The 18,815-nt window shown below is 38.9% G+C and overlaps 1 protein-coding gene across 2 annotated transcripts; it reads right to left on the bottom strand.

The window, feature by feature from the left end:
- Nucleotides 1-736: 736 nt before the first annotated feature.
- Nucleotides 737-12,642, bottom strand: paip2b (poly(A) binding protein interacting protein 2B). 2 transcript variants are annotated; one of them, XM_014985488.2, is made up of 4 exons: nucleotides 12,419-12,642; nucleotides 3,443-3,609; nucleotides 2,736-2,918; nucleotides 737-2,649 (listed from the first exon to the last, which is right to left on the bottom strand). In XM_014985488.2, exons 2-4 carry the CDS (start codon nucleotides 3,596-3,598, stop codon nucleotides 2,593-2,595), a joined length of 396 nt encoding a protein of 131 aa, XP_014840974.1. In that variant the 5' UTR covers nucleotides 3,599-3,609; nucleotides 12,419-12,642; the 3' UTR covers nucleotides 737-2,592. The 2 variants fall into 2 exon arrangements, with proteins under 2 accessions (XP_014840974.1, XP_014840973.1); XM_014985487.2 differs by lacking the exon at nucleotides 12,419-12,642 and adding an exon at nucleotides 10,053-10,264.
- Nucleotides 12,643-18,815: the final 6,173 nt, after the last annotated feature.

Here is an 18,815-nt window from a genome sequence, read left to right as displayed (position 1 = left end):
ATCTGCCAGAGCTGGAAATTTAAAAAGTATTTAATTTGCTTACGCTATCAAGTTAAACTTGTGTAAATAATAGGCGCTTTCGCACGGAACGGTTCCAGCCCTGTTGTGTTCGCATTACACTGAGCGCCATCGAAGCGGTGCCGGACGTCATTACTTTTAAAACTAAATGTGGTTTGAGTTGGTTGGTTGCCAACTGACAATTTAATAAAGAACAGTTACTACTACGACGATCACAATGGACGACATGGATTTAATTTTGCTGCTCGTCAACCTCATAGATGCGGCGGAAAACTTTTTCATTCCTCGTTGACCCATCTAAATCATTTTGTACTCGTTGATCAGCGAGTAAGCTTAGGAAAAAATTTACCTCATTTGACCAGGTTATTGCACTACATTGAGACGAATCCATTGTTAATTAAAACTAATAAAAATATTGCAAAGAGCACTCTTTACAAAATATAGTAGTGAGAACCAGCTGTCAACGGAAAATCAACGTCTGACTCCATAACAACCAGCAGCCAATCAGCTGCTGGTTCTAAGCAGAACAGCTTGGCCGGCACGATTGGAACCACAGCTCTTGTAGTTCCATGGGGCCGGGTGGAACCGGTCGCAAGTTGTAATGCGAACACGCTCGGAACCGTTCCGTGCGAAAGCACCTAATGTTTATATACATTGTGTACTTTAAAATGTATGAAATGGAAGAAAGAGCCCCAAACAGAAACACCGACAGCTTAGATTTGTCTTTAACGTCTTTATTCGTCTTTTTTCATTATTTTTAACTCTATTGAAATTCATACTGTCTTCTGAATTTTTTTATTCCCCCCCCCCCCCCCCCACATTTCTTTTTTTTTTTTAAACAGCTTCTGTCGTCTAACTCAAAACAAAAATCACCAAAAAAATGATTTCATGTTGTACGATCCACCTGGAGGACGGTCCCCGCCGGCTTCTCCATTCCCCAGGTTGCCGTTCGGTGCTGTGGTCCAACACTGAGGAAGTTCCGCCTGAAAACCAGAACTCCTGCGCTTCCAGGCAGCAACAGCACCAAGACGAGCCAATAGGACGACTAATTACCCAGTGGTGAAATATTCTGATGGTTTCTCCATAATACTGCCGCTGAATTTATAAGCCGACGTGGCAGATCTCAGAAAACGGGACGTCGCAATTTGCGACTGCAGCCAACAGCATCTCCTTAATTTAACTGATATTATATTCAAACAATACAAACTCTGGGAAATCCACGAGGAGTTCTGGTTTAGAAGGAAGAACTTCATCGAGAAGGAAAAACAAATTCTGTCCTCGAGTAGGAATACAAAGAATTGGAGGGATGCAATACTGTCCACCAAATGCTGCTCCACTTTACCAGGACAAATTGGACACCACAGTAGAGACCAACGCCTCGTCCTCAAATACACAAAGTGGAAAGAAAGGAGAAGGAAAAAAAAAAAGAAAAGGAGACAAAGCTATTTTTGAGAACCTGATCTGGACACTAAATCTGAACGAACAGAGCCGGTCCAGCAGGAGGAGGCAGCGGCTGTGTTTCAAAGCAAACCCGTCTCCTCTTCACCCTCGTTCCCATAACAACGCTGGTCCCCAAATAAACCCAATCTGAAACCAAGCATGAAGCCGATAGCAAACTAAACAATTCGAATCTTTTTTCTTCCTTTTTTTTAAACAACAAACTCAACTTGATGCATGATTTAGACGTTAAACCACCTCGGCTCTTGCGCGCTGGACAAAAAGATAAACCTGGATTTCTATATAAAATCTGAAAAATAAATTTCTCATCCACGATTACAGTTGTCCATGTCTGCCCTGACAGGTTGAAATGAACTGCCAGGCAGGGTGGGGGGTTGGGGGGGTGAACGGCGGGGGAGGGCAGGAGGCGTCCGGGTTTGTTCAGAAACAGAGCTGCTGCCGCTACAGGTGAACTCGTATCTCTGGATGCACAAGAGCTGCGATGTAACCAGGAGTTTTCATATATCGGATTTAATTAATTTTAATGACTGATGAGTTTGCAGAGCAGACAGAACCTCACTGGAGTCCCCTGAAATTCTTGTCCTTCTTTAGCCTTGCTGTTGCTGAAACCCTCTTCCTACTAAAAATGGTGTTTGCTCATTTTGGAGAAAAAACAAACCAAACAGAAAAAATTGAAAATGAAGCAGTTACAAGTGTCGATCCGAACTGATTTAGATTTCTTGTAAAGCCTTTGGGTTGACGTTTTGACCCGGCATCTCTCTCAGGTAGCTGCCACAGTTCCCAGGGAGCCACAGTGAGCTCTGCATGCTCTGCAAAAACGGCAAATATGACACGTGAAATGCAAACGATGAGCTAGCGTCTGAGGGGCCCAGCGCCCCTCAGTTTACGAGAAAAAAAACAAAAATAAAAAGATTAAAGAGGAAAAAAGAAAAGAAAAAAAGAAATCCCCCCACCCCCCGACTGGGCCTACCGGCACGCCACTGACTTCAAGTGTGTACGGTGTGTGTATGCGTGTGTGTGTAACAATAAGAATGTGTGCGGCCATGGCCGTAAAGAGTCTCTGGATGTGCAAGGGCTCATGTGTGCATGGAGGCTCCATGGGGGTGAGGGGGACTTCTAGTATTTCATCCCTGGCACAAATTCCTTCGCTTCAGGATTCAAGATGCTCTTCCTCTGCAGAAGACGACAAGAAAACAGACTTAAAACTTTTTCTTGTAAACAGGATGTGTGTGTGAGGGGGCGGGGAGACGCAGACTCACCGCCACTTCCTCCACGTTGCTGTGGTGGTCGCTGACCGACAGCCCGTTGAGTTGCTGCTGCAGCTGGCCGACTCCCTGGTTGTTGAGGTCACGCGAAGGGATGAACCAGTCCTGGTCTTCCTCCTCCAGCATTTCCTGGAAGCAGCGCTCCAGGAACTCCTGCTCCAACAGCTCCTCTTCCACCTGGGAGATAAAAAAAAAAACAAAAAAAAAAACATGAGGAACAGCAAAAATATACGTCAGCATTTGAAGTATACAATTTAAAACTGCAGAATGTAACTTTTGTGAATGTTTAAATAAAAAAAAAGCTCCTCTGCCATTTGCATTTTTGCAAACAACCAATCAGAGCCAGGAGGCGGGTCTTAGTGCTGTCAATCACCGTTTCCCTGCTATGCTACAAAAACAGACTTAAGTAAAACTACCAATAGAAACAAGAATGAAGCATTTTTTCCTCAGACATTTTAAGGGTTTGATTGCTGTAATGCAGTTAAAATTCCTTCATTAAACACTGAAAAGCCCTTTCTGTAATATAAAGATTATTTTCAAAGCTGACTATTATACAGTTTTGTTTTACTGTTGTATATTGAGTGAAAACATTAACTTCACATCTACCAGGACTGCTAATATTTTTTGGCTCCACTGTATGGAAAGAGGGAAAGGAAATGTGGGACTCCTACAACATGAACTGGTACGTTACATAAACACACCTGTCTGTTGTACTCCTCCTCGTTCTCCATCCACATGTACTCGGCAAACGGGTTGGCATCGGGTCCGTCTCCTGCGTGCCCATTGGCCACCGGCTCCTTCCCTTCCTTTCCCGGCGCTCCGCCTCCCGGTGTGTTGGCGACCTCTGGACCGCTCATCTCAGCTGGCTCTGTTGGACGGTTACAGAATGAAAGTGAAGATCGTGACAGGGCTGGACCATAAACGTGTAATCGATATCAGTGAAAGATTCAGTAATTTCAACTGAACTTCGATCCAGAACCGCACAGGATTCTGGGGGATGTAGGCAGAGGAAAGGCTTCAGCTGCTCAACCAGCGAAGGAAAGTTGGTGGAATCAACCAACTCTCTTTCTGGTTACCTAGCAACAACCTGCTGGGCGGCCAGCAGTTTCAAGTTCACAACTTTGGTTACCTAGCAACCTGTTGAGTAACTAACTTGCGCAGCAGAAGTTAAAGGTTTCGCCACCATCTCTCTACGCCTGTCACAATAAATGATCCTAGTATTTATTGCGATAAACGATAATGTTGTTTTGAGACCAATTTGAAGTAATATAACATTAATGGCATAACAATGCAAGAACACATTGTAAAATATCAATAAACTTTAATTTCTAACAAACATTCAACACAAAAATTAAAGAGGCAACAAATAAAACGAGTTTAAATCAAACTGTCCTTCAAAACAAGAGCTAGTTGAGTCCAAAAAACTTCAGTCATCCAGTTTTTGTTTTTTTTTACAAAAAGATAGAAAAATAAATCATACAATTGGAAATTAAGTTTGATGTAATTTTTTATGTGAATAATTGATTAACTGCTTATTGCGGCAGGCCCAAGTCCCTCATAACTGCTTACAAATAAAAATAAAAAAACAGCATGGAGAGAAAACTGGATAAAATAGGAAAGGTCACCCCACAAGTTTGACACCATTTCAGATATTTAAAGCAAAAAACTAATCTACAATCATTGATATCGACCAACACAAAATGCTTATATTACGATACGTTTTTCAGATACATCGTCCAGCCCTAAAACATATGAAATGTCCAACAAGTTCAATATCTCGGCTGTTAAATTTAGGATATGATCCAGGGTCATCAGAATGACTCCCTTCTCATTATAACATCTTGATAAGGGAAACAGCTGGGATGGATCCAGTTAGGTGACCCAATTCATCAACCAAATCAGCCAGGAGCCCAAATAGAGTCTCAGGCATTTTGTTTACCATCTCCAGTTGGATTAGGAAGGCGGCGCTGCAGTAAAACACACGTTTCATCATTAACCAGAGACGAACGCGCAGCTCCGTTACCAGGCAAACTCACAGAGTGTGTGGAAAGCTAATGGAAAGCAACCAAATGAAATTTAAAAGCAGGTGGAGGCTGGAAAAGGCAGGAAGTGCAACTAATGAATTAAAACCTGAAAAAAAAAAAGGGCTACTGTCTGAGCACTGACGGTTGCAGACTATAATTTCATTCACGAATGCTGAAGCACGTTTTAATGTGACGTGGCTCAGATGACTCACTCTGCCTAAAGCGGCTTTTTTTTTTTATCCAGACGCTTCATTAAAGCAAATCTGAAGCCTAAAATGTGGACAAGCGTTTAAAAATACTGCAAGCAAATATTGTAAGAACAGTTTACCAGGAGAGAAGTGGGTAAATAACTCCATTAAACCTCAACGCACAACAGGATCTCAAATTGTTTTACCCTGTAAAAAAAAAAAATCACAGAGATATTACTTCTATTTTCTTCAGTTGCTGCAGATTGCTGCACATGATGCAATCCAGGCAAATAAAATGAGTCATGTGAAATCTTGCTGCTCATTGCAACACTCATTTGTCTTAGAAGAGGGATTTCACAGGAAACAAAAAAGGTTTTTGATGGTCAATCTTCAGTTTTATGAAAATTCTCTGAAGAAATCCTTGTTTCATGATAAAATCTCATCTGTAAAGAAATTATTTACAACCGTCATAAAGCTGGAATCAAACATTTTCCGCCTTCTTAGGGTTCAGTGTTGGTGGATTTTTCTGTTTAGTTGTGGAAATTTTCCAATTACAGATTTTTCTGTAGAGCGTATCTAAAATATTTGAAAGAAAATGCAGCTTGGGAAGCTGAAATATTTACACACAATGCTACTTGACAGATTATTGGCCGTTTCGCCAAGAGCAGACATAACAAGTCTGTAGACCTTAGCTTCTGCTGCACTGCTAGGACGGTTTACACTGCGCTTATTAATGCATATTTAGGTATATTTGATGTTCTAACCATTAAAATAGGACAGTAGAGGTGGTTTTAGACTAGAATAAGCCACAAATAGTCAGCATAATCGATGGAGTCAATGATAATTCTGCGGCATTTTTGTTGAGGTATAATTTAAAGCATTTCTGACCATAACTGCAACATTTGTTGCATTTTCAGCTGCTGCAGTTTGCTTTCACACTGCACTGGCTCAAACCAACCAAACTAATTGAAAAACCTGTTCCCCTCCACACCTGTGGGGGCGCTGCACCAAGAAACACTCAATGAAACGACAAAAATGGAGTGGTGTCAGATTTTAGCAGTTGAATGATTTCTCTTTTGCAAAACTCAGTAATTTCTCCCGCTAGTGTTAGACTTGAGGGTTTGTTTTGATTGTATTTACCCAGAATCCCCTGCACTGTAGTCTACTTCCTGCCTTTGGAGTTGTTGCCGGCTCGCTTGGTATCCATATATGCATTCGAATGACAGAGTTCACTTCAACCAAACCGAGATCAAGGTTTTTAGGTGGACCACGGTTTGCCTTTATTGGTCCACATCAGAGCCTGATCGCGCAGTCAAACCAGAGTTTCTACACAAACTAGAGTTCAATCTAATCAGGGCTGATATGAATGCATCCTCTAGTACAGAAGTGTCAAATTCCTGTCCGGAAGAGTCACCAGAATCACATATTTAGATCACTAACAGGGCTTTGTAAAAGTCGAGCCCATAAGGATACGATTCGGTCATTTGATTTCAGAGTGTTGGATTTATGACCGATCCATCTGCTGCTCCGTCAGCTGAGCCAAGTTACTTCATCTCAAAGGATGAAGTTGCCTCAGATATGGGACAACTTCTGGCCCGGGCGAAGGCAGACAGGAAGTTTCATTGAGAACCTAAGCAGCACAAGGAATGAGCAGCGACTCAGGATGACGCCAAGCCAAAAAAAATAAAAAAGGTAAAATGTTCAAAGAAATTGGACAAGTTGTCCCGTCTGCCTCTGAGTAAATGTTAATGGAAACATTTAGAAACACACCGGATTGATTAACTTTTGTGCAGCTGATCAAATCGTTTTGTTCTTCATACCAACAAAAAAAAAAAAAAAATCACATTTAAAAACAATACTAGAAACAAAATAAGAGTAATGTTACTGTCTCCATTACTACATTTTATGTAAAAACTTTAATAGAAAATGTTTTTCTATTGGAATTTCCCTTATTGATTACCAATTCAGTCACATCACGTATTATATTCTAATTATTAAGGCTTGTTTTACTTTTAAATAAAACAAACTAAATACAATAAAACCAAGTAATTGGTTATGTTACAGTAAATACTACTTTGCCTTGGTGAGAATGTTTTCAAAGTACAACTCTCCTGTCATTTAATGCAAAAGTTTACTTTAAAAATATAAACACGTTGCAGACATATTTCAGATTAACTAAATGCATACAGCTTCATCCACTGCCAACTAAGAAACATTTCTCAAGTAGAAAGTAATTTTATACTTTAGTCTCTTTTTACATCAATGTTAAATTGCATAAAATGTTATCAGCGATTTTTAGATATTACTTTTTTCAATAAATAAAAACATTAAAAGCAGTAGTTGTGGTAGTCCCGCTAGAAAACAAACTCTTTACATAAGCATAGAGTAAATATCTTCAGGAAGTGAAGAAAAAAAAAAAAAAATCTAGTTCCCTTGTAAGTAAGACTTCCTCTTCCTTCAGTGGGACTTTCCCTCCCTCATCTGGGATATTTGCGTCCCGATCAACAATAACAGTTCACAGACATACAAACAGCCGCAGGAACAGCAGCCTGTTGTCACAAAGCAAAGAAATTCCTCCAAGTGAAAGGAGTCAGGATTTGATCAGCGCTTTTCTGACGCAGACGTAGTATTACTACTATACTTGACAAGCCCATACTGATGACATAATCCTCCTGCTGCTACAGGCCAGTCATGACTCACGTGGTTAAGAAAAAATAAAAAAAATATGTATATATACACACGTCTCTCAACGAGCAGCTTTAGGGCCGACCCGACCTAGGTGTCGTTTCTGCAATGTTTGACTTGCAGAAAACATCCCATAATGAGCCAATTCCAGACCTCAGACAGAAATGTTTCTCCTCTCACGCTCTGTGCAGCGCAGCGGCCATGTGCAAGCGGCGTTTACCCTGACACAGACGGACAAGCGGTGTTTTTCAGGACAGCGTGAACAAACATGTAACCTAAGTAGGTTAGAGGACAGAGGAAAGATGCGTCTGGCTCCGTTTACAAGAGGCAATAAAGACGGCTAATCGAACAGCTATAACTGATGAATGAAAAACAAACCGGTCAGGAGAGAGTAAAGGAGAAAGAATTACTTTAAAGAGAAATCTCAGGAGCTGCTTTGAATCCGAATTAAATGTGTTAAAAATTATATTAAAGGTTTGTAAAAAGTCAGAGAACTGCTAAAGCTTCAAATGTGATGAGGAAAAACACGAGTGACAAATAAAGAAAATAAGCCCAGTAATGGTGGCCCTGATAGAAAACTGCATCCAAACCAAAATCCTTTAAATATTTAATATAGAGCGACTAAAAACAACTTAAACCCCATCATGTAAGCCTGCAACTAACAATTAAACTCTTGTAGAAAACGCATTCAGCAGCCAAACCTTAAAGCTTTCCCATTAAAATGCAACTAACGCACATCTGCATTGTTCAAACAAATATGATGCTGAAATCCAATTAGCGCGGTCAAAACACACCAACATATTGTGAAATTACAGTTTTCCATGCACACATCTTAAATTCCAGTGTTGAAATGTAACTTTGTAATACAAGGTTTTGTATTAAAAGGTATATACATTCATCTTAAAACATCCAGATTTCCATCATTAGTGAAAGGAAGCAACTAGAAGAGTCATTTTCAATACATTTTTATTTGTATAATTAACACACAGGGTGGATATAAATGTAACTTGAAGTGGAAAAAAAGGTTTTATTTATGATATGTGATTTTTTTTTTCTGTGAGGTTAAGGCAAAGTCCATTTAGCTCTAAATCTGTCACTGCATACAGGTTTAAAAATTTTAGTTCTTAAAAAATAAATATATAAAATTGGCTACCAACTACAATTACACTGAATGTTCCAACTCTTTCTAAATTACTGTATTAAAAAGAAAAACTTCCATGTTTGTAAGGGTTATCACCATGTTATGAAATTTTATACATTTTTTTATTATTTCCCCCTTTTCTTCTGCCCTCGTTATCGTTTTAAGAGCAACAGCAGCAAAGATTGGGACAGCTAAATTTATGTAAATTAATCATTTTACCAGCAAAACTAAACCAAAATCCAATTAACCAAGTATTTTTACACACAATAAATTTTAGGTTTTGATTATTAATAAAAAATATTTACAAGAAAAACTAAAGTAAATAGAAAATATATAATAATAAACATCAAGGTAAATATGAGAATATATGTAAACCAAATTAGTAAAACTTTTTTTTTTAGTATTTTTGGATTAAAACTACATTTTTAAATGTTTTAACTTGTTTTGTATTGCAATTTTAAACCTTGTATGTTTTTTTGTTTATTTTAGTGCAAATACACGGAGGGACGAGGTCGGTAATGACCAACCAATTCAGTTTATGGAATTTCCTAATAATTTGTGAATTTTAAAACCCATTTTAATGACATTCTATACGCTAAATTGTATGAGAAACATTGAAAATATCAAATAGACTTAATGAGTATCAGTAGGGGGAGCAAACCATTCCTAAACTGTCCGTTTCAGCCATAATAAACAGTGTAAATAAGCGCCTTCCGAACTGTTTCCGTGATGTAACAGAGCTGCATGTAACAGGACCGATGCGGCTCGAAGCTAACGACTTGCTAACGGGTTCCTCCAGGTGTAAAGCTCTGCCCCAGGCAGCCTGTTGTGAAGGGATTTAGCTGAGGTAATGCTCAGAGGCCGGCTGTAAACAGACTGTCAGTGGACAGGGCCTAAAAAAAAAAAAAAGGAAAAGGTGAGAAGCTATCCCAGCAACAACAAAGAGCGGAGGGGGGCTGGCTGCCTGCCGCAAAACTGTTTTTACTTCAAACTCAAAAAGCGCAAAAACATCCCCAACAATACAAGCGTCAAATTAAAAAGGACGAAATTAGCTTTTAAAACGCCTCGAAACAAACCGAGGACAAACGCAGGTGCTACGCGAATATTTGAGGCCAAACAAAGTGGGCTTCGCTATCAGCTAGCAGGCTGCTACAGCATGGCAGCATCCCTGAAGCAGGTCAACAAAACAAGCGTCCGCTTACCAACATAACCGCCGCCTAACACGCATCAATCGCCGGTCATTTACATGCAGCCGTTCGAGATTTATATTTACCTGGCATTGTTCTCTCGGTGTTCGTCTGAAAGCGCAACGTTACTCGGGTTGAAGTGCCCAGCGAAGAGTGCTCGCTCGTCGTTTCTCCAGCGGGGGATTTCTCTGAGCTAAATCCTGTTAGCCTGCTGCTATCGTGCTATGCTGATGCGTTCGCGGACTTTATAGCAGCTCGGACATGTAGGAATTTCAGTGACAGTCATGCAACTCGGCAAAAACGGTTTATACTCAAGTTTTTAAATATGGGTTAAAGTGTTCTAAAGGTTTGGGAAAGTGTGCACCGACTTTACGGTAAAACGTTACAGGACTGAAAATTAAAAACTAGTATTTTTATATGCTTGTAAAGCATTTTACAGTTGAAACCAGAAGTTTAACTACAGGGGTAGCTCAAGCCTTTTTTGGGACCAACATGTCAACATGCAAATGCTTAATCATTCCTAAGCTACTCTTTGTGTGTAACATACCTATTAGCACCTACTAGCATTAGCATAATGTAATTATACCATTTATTTAATCTTAAATGAGCAGCAAGCTAAGAAAAAATATTTGGATTTTGATTTTATCTAAGTGTGTCATTTTATTTCAACCATCTGAAAGTAATAGCAGATGATAAACACAAAATTTATTGAAAACAACTTTGATGTCTTATGTTTCCACAACAGTGTAAGGAGCCATCAACAGGAAGCAATTAACTTATGTATAACTATAAAAATAATGGAAATTTTTCATATGTGGTAGCATGTAGTTTTTTATATATATACACACACACACACACACACACACACACACACACACACATTTCTATCATGCTACCTTGGTGCTTGTGGGGGCCCCCTGGTGGTGTGGGGGCCCTAAGCAGTCACTTAACTCGCAAATGTCTTTTTCTGGATCTGTTTAAATACACTGAATAAAAAACAAAAATGTTTCCTCTGTTTGAAGTTAAATCAGACCAAACCTTTCATGCTTTAGGTCAGTTAGAATTACCTGAAGTATTTCTATTTGCTATATTATACAATAATGACAGGGAGAATATGTCAGATTTATTTATTTAGGTTTTCAAAATCAGCTGGAGTTCTGGTTCATTCCTCCTGACAGAACCGGTGGAACTGAGTCAGATTTGTAAGCCTCCTAATTCTCTTCTCTATTTTTGTCCTTTAAAAAAAATAAGTAGAAAATTTTAAAAAAATCAACATTTGTAGATGTGTCTACAAATGCTGGTAAAAAGGACAACGTTAAACACATTGTAAATCAAAATATGTTCAACTGTCTAGGCAGAAAGTTCAAAAGTAGTAAATAAATACAAAAATTATATAATAATTTTTATAAATAATATATATAAGCAATAAATCAATAGATCACATGATAAATTAAAATTAGCTACATTATTTGCACAATTACGACTTGTACAGATACTTGTTTTAGAAATGCAAATTTTATCCTAATTTTGTATAAAAGATTAGATGGCTGTACCTTTGTCTTTTTAGGCTTTTTTGTGTTGACAAAGCCAGATTTACTTCTCTGTGAATGAAATACTTAAATTTTTAATTCAGTTCTTAATATTTTTTTACACATTTTTGTGAGGTGTATTTCAGAAAGCCGAATTCTTTAGTTATGAAGATTTTTTTTTTACTTTTAAATTTTTTAATTATTATTATTACTCAGTTTTATAAAGACAAAATAGTTTTAAAATCTATTTATTCATTTATTTTTGCCTGTTTGTTGAATGTTTTCCCTAGCCAGAGCAGTAGGTTTTTAATTAAAATACTTTTTTCCTTTTTTTTATGTATCCTTTACTCCATTAAAATAAAAATAAACTAAACATATATTTTTCAGTTTTTTGCCAAAAAGTTAAACAAATAACATATTTTCAAACTGTAGCTATTTTTTAAAATGAGTATTAGAAATCTGAACTTTTATCTTAAAAATTCAGAACTTACAAAAGGTCCCTGAACGCAGCATGTGGACAAACATCCACCACGATGCTTTTCACTCTCTTACACGAATGCTTGCGTGGCTTCGCGAATTAAAGCATTTCTCACGACTAATTAAGACATTCAGACGCTTCCGTTTTGTTTCAACACTAACGTGGCTGAATACGTGGGAATTATTATGAAATAAAACATTTATGTTGTTCTAAATAGTGTGGGTAAAATTGCTACAGCTCGTGTTACCCACCTCTAACCTCGAGAACCGTATTCTGACCTTTAAACAGCATTTATTATGAGTTATTTCCTGATTTGTATACACACAGTTAGATGTAACATTACGCAGAAATAGAATTATGTACAGAAAAACTGCGGCTAGTTATTTTACACGGAGTGCGTCTAGCCTGCCCCGTTTCCTTTTTAAGCTAGTTTTTACCCACTCACCACTGAACTTTAAGTGTAAAACGGGGGCAATCCGCAAGCCAGCTGTCAAAAGAGGAGGGGGGCAAAACGTCTCTTTAACGGTCCCAAAAACCCACGCTGTGATGAAATTACTCCAGTTAGCTCCAATTCGCTTATTTCACTCTCGTTTCCTCGTTCGTTTTGCTCGTGTTATTAAGCTAAAACACGATAAAAAAAACCGCTAGATTCAGTCTAAGCGCTGAGAGGAAAAAAACTGTGTCGTAGCCCGCTTGTCCAGTTGTACCCTTCACTGATTGGTTGAAATGAACGTCGATCAAAGCTTCCTCGCCACGCTATTGGTCCATGTTGAAGACAGGTCCCGCCTTACTTCTCCATTCACGTAAGTAAACAAAATCGTCCTTTTTGCTCCTGTCGCTCATTTTTGTGATCATAAGAGTTTGTATTTGACTACGTGGCCCTTTTTAAGGAGGTCTTACGTGTATTTTATATGTGAAGCTACAATGCTGTGCTTTTTCTAGGGACAGGGACAGGAATAATGAATGAAAAGAGGAATAAAAGTTATGCATGGATACTTTTAGAAGCAGTAATTTTCAAAGTTGGGGTAGGGACCCCACTAGTTGTCACGAATATAAGTTTGGGCCTCTTCAGAAACCAACCTAAATGCCAAACATATTAAGTACAAAGCATATGGATTTTAAAAATGGAACAGATTGCAAAAAACACCCACTGAATATAAGTAAAAGCAACATTTAAGCAAATATATTGGCTATTGATGCTAGCATTTCTTTGTTGTATGCCCAACACAGTGTCTGGGTTATGTCCCTCTGAAATTTTTATTTTGTGGGGCAAAAGTTTAGAAAAGCTTCTAAACTTGAGCGCATGTTTATCCTCATAATCATTTTCATTATTATTAAAGATAACCATAAGTATTTTATTTTAAGTGTCCTTAATAAAATTGAAAAAATTTGTTGTCTTAAAGAGAGTTTTTTTTATTTATTTTGAGTGTTTTCAATATATTCTTATAAATATAAATTTAGTAGAGCAGATGGGCTGCTTCAAGGTTAGAATATCTTCCTAGTTTCTTATTTATTTTCTTTCTTTCTTTTTTTAGTCCATATTGAATATTGTTACTGGATTCATTGCCAGCTCTTGGGTTTCAGCTGGAGCACATCGGATGGATGCATTACTCCCAGATCACAGTGGAGGGCGACTGTAGCACACACTGTGGGTGGCATACTGCTTCAGCTGGTAGAGGTATAACTTAGTTTAAAATCTGGATCAAAGAGGAGAAATCGTACAGAAGATGTGTATTTGTTCTTTCCAAGCTCCATTCAGTTCGAGTCCAGTACAGAAACATCACAGACCCTCATCAAAGTGCAATGTCATCCCAATTCCTAATTTCACATTGACAAAGTAAAACATTTTTTCCATGACTCTGCTTGGTCCACTTAGCTAAATGTAAATAATCTCTGCAACTGAGTTCCAGCTTCTTTGTTTTCTTTTTCTTGGTCTCTGAAGCTTTTTTTTTTGTACATGCCTGTATTTGTTGACAAAAAGATGCAGACATTAAATTCAAGAATGCCAGATGTTCCCCCGAGTGTCACTCTAAATTTAAGCCTCTGTGTGTGTGTGTGTGTGTGTGTGTGTGTGTGTGTGTGTGTGTGTGTGTGTGTGTGTGTGTGTGTGTGTGTGTGTGTGTGTGTGTGTGTGTGTGTGTGCCTGCAGATCATCTGTCCACAGCGTCCTGCGATATGTGTCCCTGCACAAAGAGCCGTAGGAATGTGTGATTAAACACACATGTGCATGTAAGATGAGTGTGAGCTGCAGCTACATGTTTAGTGATGTCTATCTGGGAAATATCTGGTGTTTTTCATGCTTTAATGAAGATTTTATGCATAAAAATTTTAAAGAATAGAAACAAACTCGAAGCCTTTTCAAAATAAATGTTTGCCAGAAAAAGTTTTTCTTGCTGAAGCCTCTTCTGATTTGTCCTATTTATATATATAGAAATAAAATTAAATAAAATTAACAATAATACCAACAATATAGATTATAACGGAAGATAAAGTGCAGTTTCTAGAAATCCAAGGGATGTGCAACTGAGTCGAATCACGTTTTCTGAAACATACATAATATGCATTTGTACTTAACATAAAAAAACAACAGATTAATTACAATACAGTATGTCACAGCAGCAAAACAAATGTACAATAAGAGCGGAAATGCTATTTTAAAAATGAGTAAAGTCAGAGTAAATGATTGTTCAAACACCAACATGGAGTTTGTTGTATATATTGTAAAAGTCATATTTTTGGTGGTGGATAAAATTTTGCACTATCAAAGTTCACTAAAGAATGGATCCATTTCTTCAGCTTTTCCCAGTTTTTCTCTCCACACACTGCACTGACCCCCTCCTCACTGCTCTCCAATCCCCTTCAGTCCCCCTCACCATAAATTTCCTCCTTCGTCTTTGCAGTCGAATCATAAATCATAAAGTTCCCTTCCTGTTCCCCTCTCTTGCTTGCTAATACTGTTTTTTATGACACAATAGCCCAGACTCCATGTCAAAGAGCAGCCACGTTTTAACGTGTGTGTGTGTGTGTGTGTGTGTGTGTGTGTGTGTGTGTGTGTGTGTGTGTGTGTGTGTGTGTGTGTGTGTGTGTGTGTGTGTGTGTGTGTGTGTGTGTGTGTGTGTGTGTGTGTACTTCCACTCCAGCTCCTTCCTGTGGCTCCGGGTCCCCACCCCAGGCTGTACAGTGCGACTCAAACATTCACATGAATATGTACTGGAGGAGACGACACACCCCGAGAACGCACACTAAAGAGGAAGTGGCATGTTAGCCCTCTCACTTCAACCCAAAGGTTCAAAAGTACCTTCTGTAATTTCTGCACAAGCCCCGTATTATTGCACACACAGGTGATTATTGTCAGTTTTTTTGTTTTTACTTACTCACCTCAGTGAGTTGCTAAGCATCAGGCCTAACATGAATTTAAGGGGAAAAATAGTTGGACCATAAGATATTATATTTATCAAACTGTCTGGAGTCACTACTGTATAGAAACTTGTTTCTCTGCAGGAATATTTGGAGCCATGTTGCTTCATCTAGAAACAGAAAATCCTGTTTTTATTCCAAAGCAGCTCAAACTTAAACAGATTCTAGATGGGAATAAGTCTGGGCTTTGACTAGACCACTCTAACACATGTGGATGTGGGTAGAGTACCCAAAGATTTTACTCAAATAAAAGTAGCACTACTTCATCATATTTTTAGTCAAGTGAAAGAAGGTATCCAAGAAATTACTTAAGATAAATATAAAAGCATTTGGTAAGAAGTCTGATCAAAACATGAGTTATTTAATATTCAAAAGCTCCATCATCAGATGCACCAAAATATAAAGTAATGTAGAATTTTAGAATTGTAAAGATCAAAATGAAAATAAATAATTATTAGATAACAAAGTCAGGCAAAATAAAAAAAAATTCCATATCAATTTATTTCAACGTGAAGCTGCAAGTGTGTGTCTGTTTCTGGTGCAGTTACCTAGCAACGCCAGCACTGTGACCTGGCAACCCAAGTGGAGTTCCAGCACATTTGGTCAGCTGGTTTGACTGCTGTACAATGGCTGCTGGAAAAGACAAGTGCTTTGTTGTTGACCAACAATCCAGAAACCACTTGCTACATCTTTGTCTGTTGTGCAGGAGGCTCCACTTCTGCTTTTCAAAGATGTACAGTTATATAATTGTGCATTTGTTTGCAGCCATTTTCATGTGTGAGTGTAGATGTTGAATTAGGGGGCGTGGCCAGCAGCAGGTTATTTGGATTTAAAGTGACAAGAGGCCCTAAAAGAGCTCAAAAATAGGCAGGACTGACCAGACTAAGATCTCATTATCTAAGAATGACTTTGTGCAACCCATGTAATAACCTTCTTTAACATGTTCAAGGAACCATAATAGATCACCTTTAACTTTTGACTTTTTCACCTAAACATTGTAACTGCGTTTTGCTTGTTTCCGCAGAGTGACGTCTGGTGCTATCTTGGGAAGTAACAAGTTCTCATTCAAGCTTCTGTTGACATTTTTGGGCTATTTAAAGAAACTGCCAGGCAGCGTCTATGTGTGTTTGAGTCCGTGCACGTTAGTGTGTCATATGGCATGGGTGTGTTTCCGTTGCTGGAGGATTACTTCCAGAGTCCCTGAGATAATGTTGAATTCATGAAAGGAATGTCACACAGGGGGTTCCTTCCTGTCACCTGACCCCATCTCTTCCTGTGCAGAGTTTCCTGTGTCTGAGTGTCCACCGAGGAGCCAGATCCTGACCGAGGTGATGGAGGAGCTGGTCTGCACTGCTGCTGATAGGATGAGGATGGAGGCTGAAGAAAGTAGCAAACTTCCTCTAACTTCCTTATATTTAGCAACTCCAGGTCTTTAAAGGTTCTGCGTGACAAATTGATATTCGAGGAAGAAGTAGCGACATCTATTAAGATGTTCTTAAGATTGTTTCACGAATGATAGTCTGGTAGATTTGGTTCAATTTGGGACCAAAACTGCAACATTTGTTACATTTTCAGTTGCACTGTGTCAAACGAACCAGTCACTTTGAGAAACCCGTTCACCTCCTCGCCTGTGGTGGCGCTGCACCAAGAACCACTGAAGGAAACGACACAAACACTCTGCAGAAGAAGACATGAGTCCAACTTTCTTCTTCAAAAACTGTGAACAAAAATGGAGTGGCGTCAGATTTTAGTGTTTGTAGGATTTAAGAAAGATCACTGGCCATTTCTTGTGCTAACACTATACTCTCGCTTTTGTCTGGGTTGTATTTACCCAGAATTCCCTGTACTTAGCATAGCCCTAATTAAAAGACAAACAAATCTAGTTTGTCTTGAAAGGCAGGTGTGAATTAGCAGTTGAACTCTGATTCAGACCAAGCAAACTCTGGGCCACTTCAGGCAGAGTGAACTCTGGTGCAGTTCTGATGCAAATGTGAACACAAGTGGACCAGAGACCGCTGCATAAGCAGGAAGGAGACTACAGTGCAAGGCATTCTGGGTAAATACAATAAAAACAAACGTGAGTCTAGCGCTAGCGGGAGGAATGGCTCGTGGTCTTTTACCATTAGAGGTTTTCCAGTTGTTTCTGTTAGTGGTGCAGCGCCACCACAGGCGAGGAGGAGAACACGTTGCAGTGTGAAAGTGAACCGCAGCAGCTCAAAATGTAACAAATGTTGCAATTTGGGTCCCCAATCGAACCAAGTTTACCCAATTATCAGGTGTGAAAACACTTGATAATCCGCTTCCTGCTTTTGGAGTGGTCTCTGGTCCGCTTGGCATTCACATATTCATTCAAACAGCACCAGAATTCGCTTCAACCAAACCAAGACTTAGGTTTTTTTAGACCGACCACAGTTAATTTAAAGTGGACTAAACTGGTGTGTAGTCTATAGTTTGAGTCCTCATATGTGACCAACATGCACGTTGAGCCAGTGTTTTCTTAAACATAAGTAAACTAGATAAGTAGAGGAAAACCTTAAAAACTATCCATGTCTGGAAGTGTTTAAAAAAGACCAAAGAAATCTGATTCAGATGTGTTGGAGAAAGTTTCAGATAGCTCTCAGGAACTGGACTGATCTGCTCTATCCCAGGTTTTTACCAAATCAATTCTCTTCAGAATAGGTGCTAAAATATAATTTTCTGTCTGTCGAAGGGCTGTGTGTGGTATTATTCAAGAAAAAGCAGAATTTTTAATTTGTGGATGGCACTGGTTTTAATTAGGATTGGACTCTGTCACCAAATGCCTTTTCTTAATGACTCAGTTTAGGATCAGGGACAAAACAAAATCCTGAATGGGACATCCTTATGTTTGCCCAGTTCAATAAAGCAATAAAAGACGTTACAATATGGAGGAAAAGAAGAGAGTGAAAGACATGATGGCAGGCTTTGCATGGGGCCTCTTGGCTTTTCAGTCAACAGGGGGAGAGGTGCCAGGTAATGGCTTCCAGACCCACACACACACACACACACAGATACACTCTAATTCAACTTGGAAATCTGACAGGATGAGGAAGCTGAGTGTATGTGAACATATGGGTGTGTGTATATAAATGCCCGGGGCATTTATTTCACATAATAAAAAGATCTGGCTTGCTTTTTACCAACGAAGGGTTGGATTACCACCCCTATCTTTGTCTGTACGCACACATGCAACAACAGTGACGGTTCAGATCTCTGCAGATCTACCGAAAACACACACTTGCAGACATTAAAGAAAACTCAAGATGAAAAATAAGCATGTCTGTAAAAGCTAAAACCAAACAAACAAGTAGCACTTAAGTTGCCTTTACCTCGTGAATAGTACAAACTATTCACAAGGTAAGGCACATATGACACAATGTAGAACCAATAGAAAAACAAGATAACCC

This window comes from Poecilia mexicana, unplaced genomic scaffold (assembly GCF_051168715.1).
Source record: "Poecilia mexicana isolate PSO_F unplaced genomic scaffold, ASM5116871v1 scaffold_18, whole genome shotgun sequence".
In the NCBI taxonomy this organism is placed as follows: Eukaryota; Metazoa; Chordata; class Actinopteri; order Cyprinodontiformes; family Poeciliidae; genus Poecilia; species Poecilia mexicana.
Note: the sequence above shows the minus strand (reverse complement) of the source record. Positions and strands in the feature narration are given on the sequence as shown.

Excerpts from the sequence above, each read along its gene's own strand:
- paip2b (XM_014985487.2), bottom strand. Across the intron at positions 2,919-3,442 it reads AGGAGGAGTACAACAGACAG|GTGGAAGAGGAGCTGTTGGA; the intron begins GTGTGTTTATGT and ends TTTATCTCCCAG. Across the intron at positions 2,650-2,735 it reads GCAACGTGGAGGAAGTGGCG|AGGAAGAGCATCTTGAATCC; the intron begins GTGAGTCTGCGT and ends CGTCTTCTGCAG.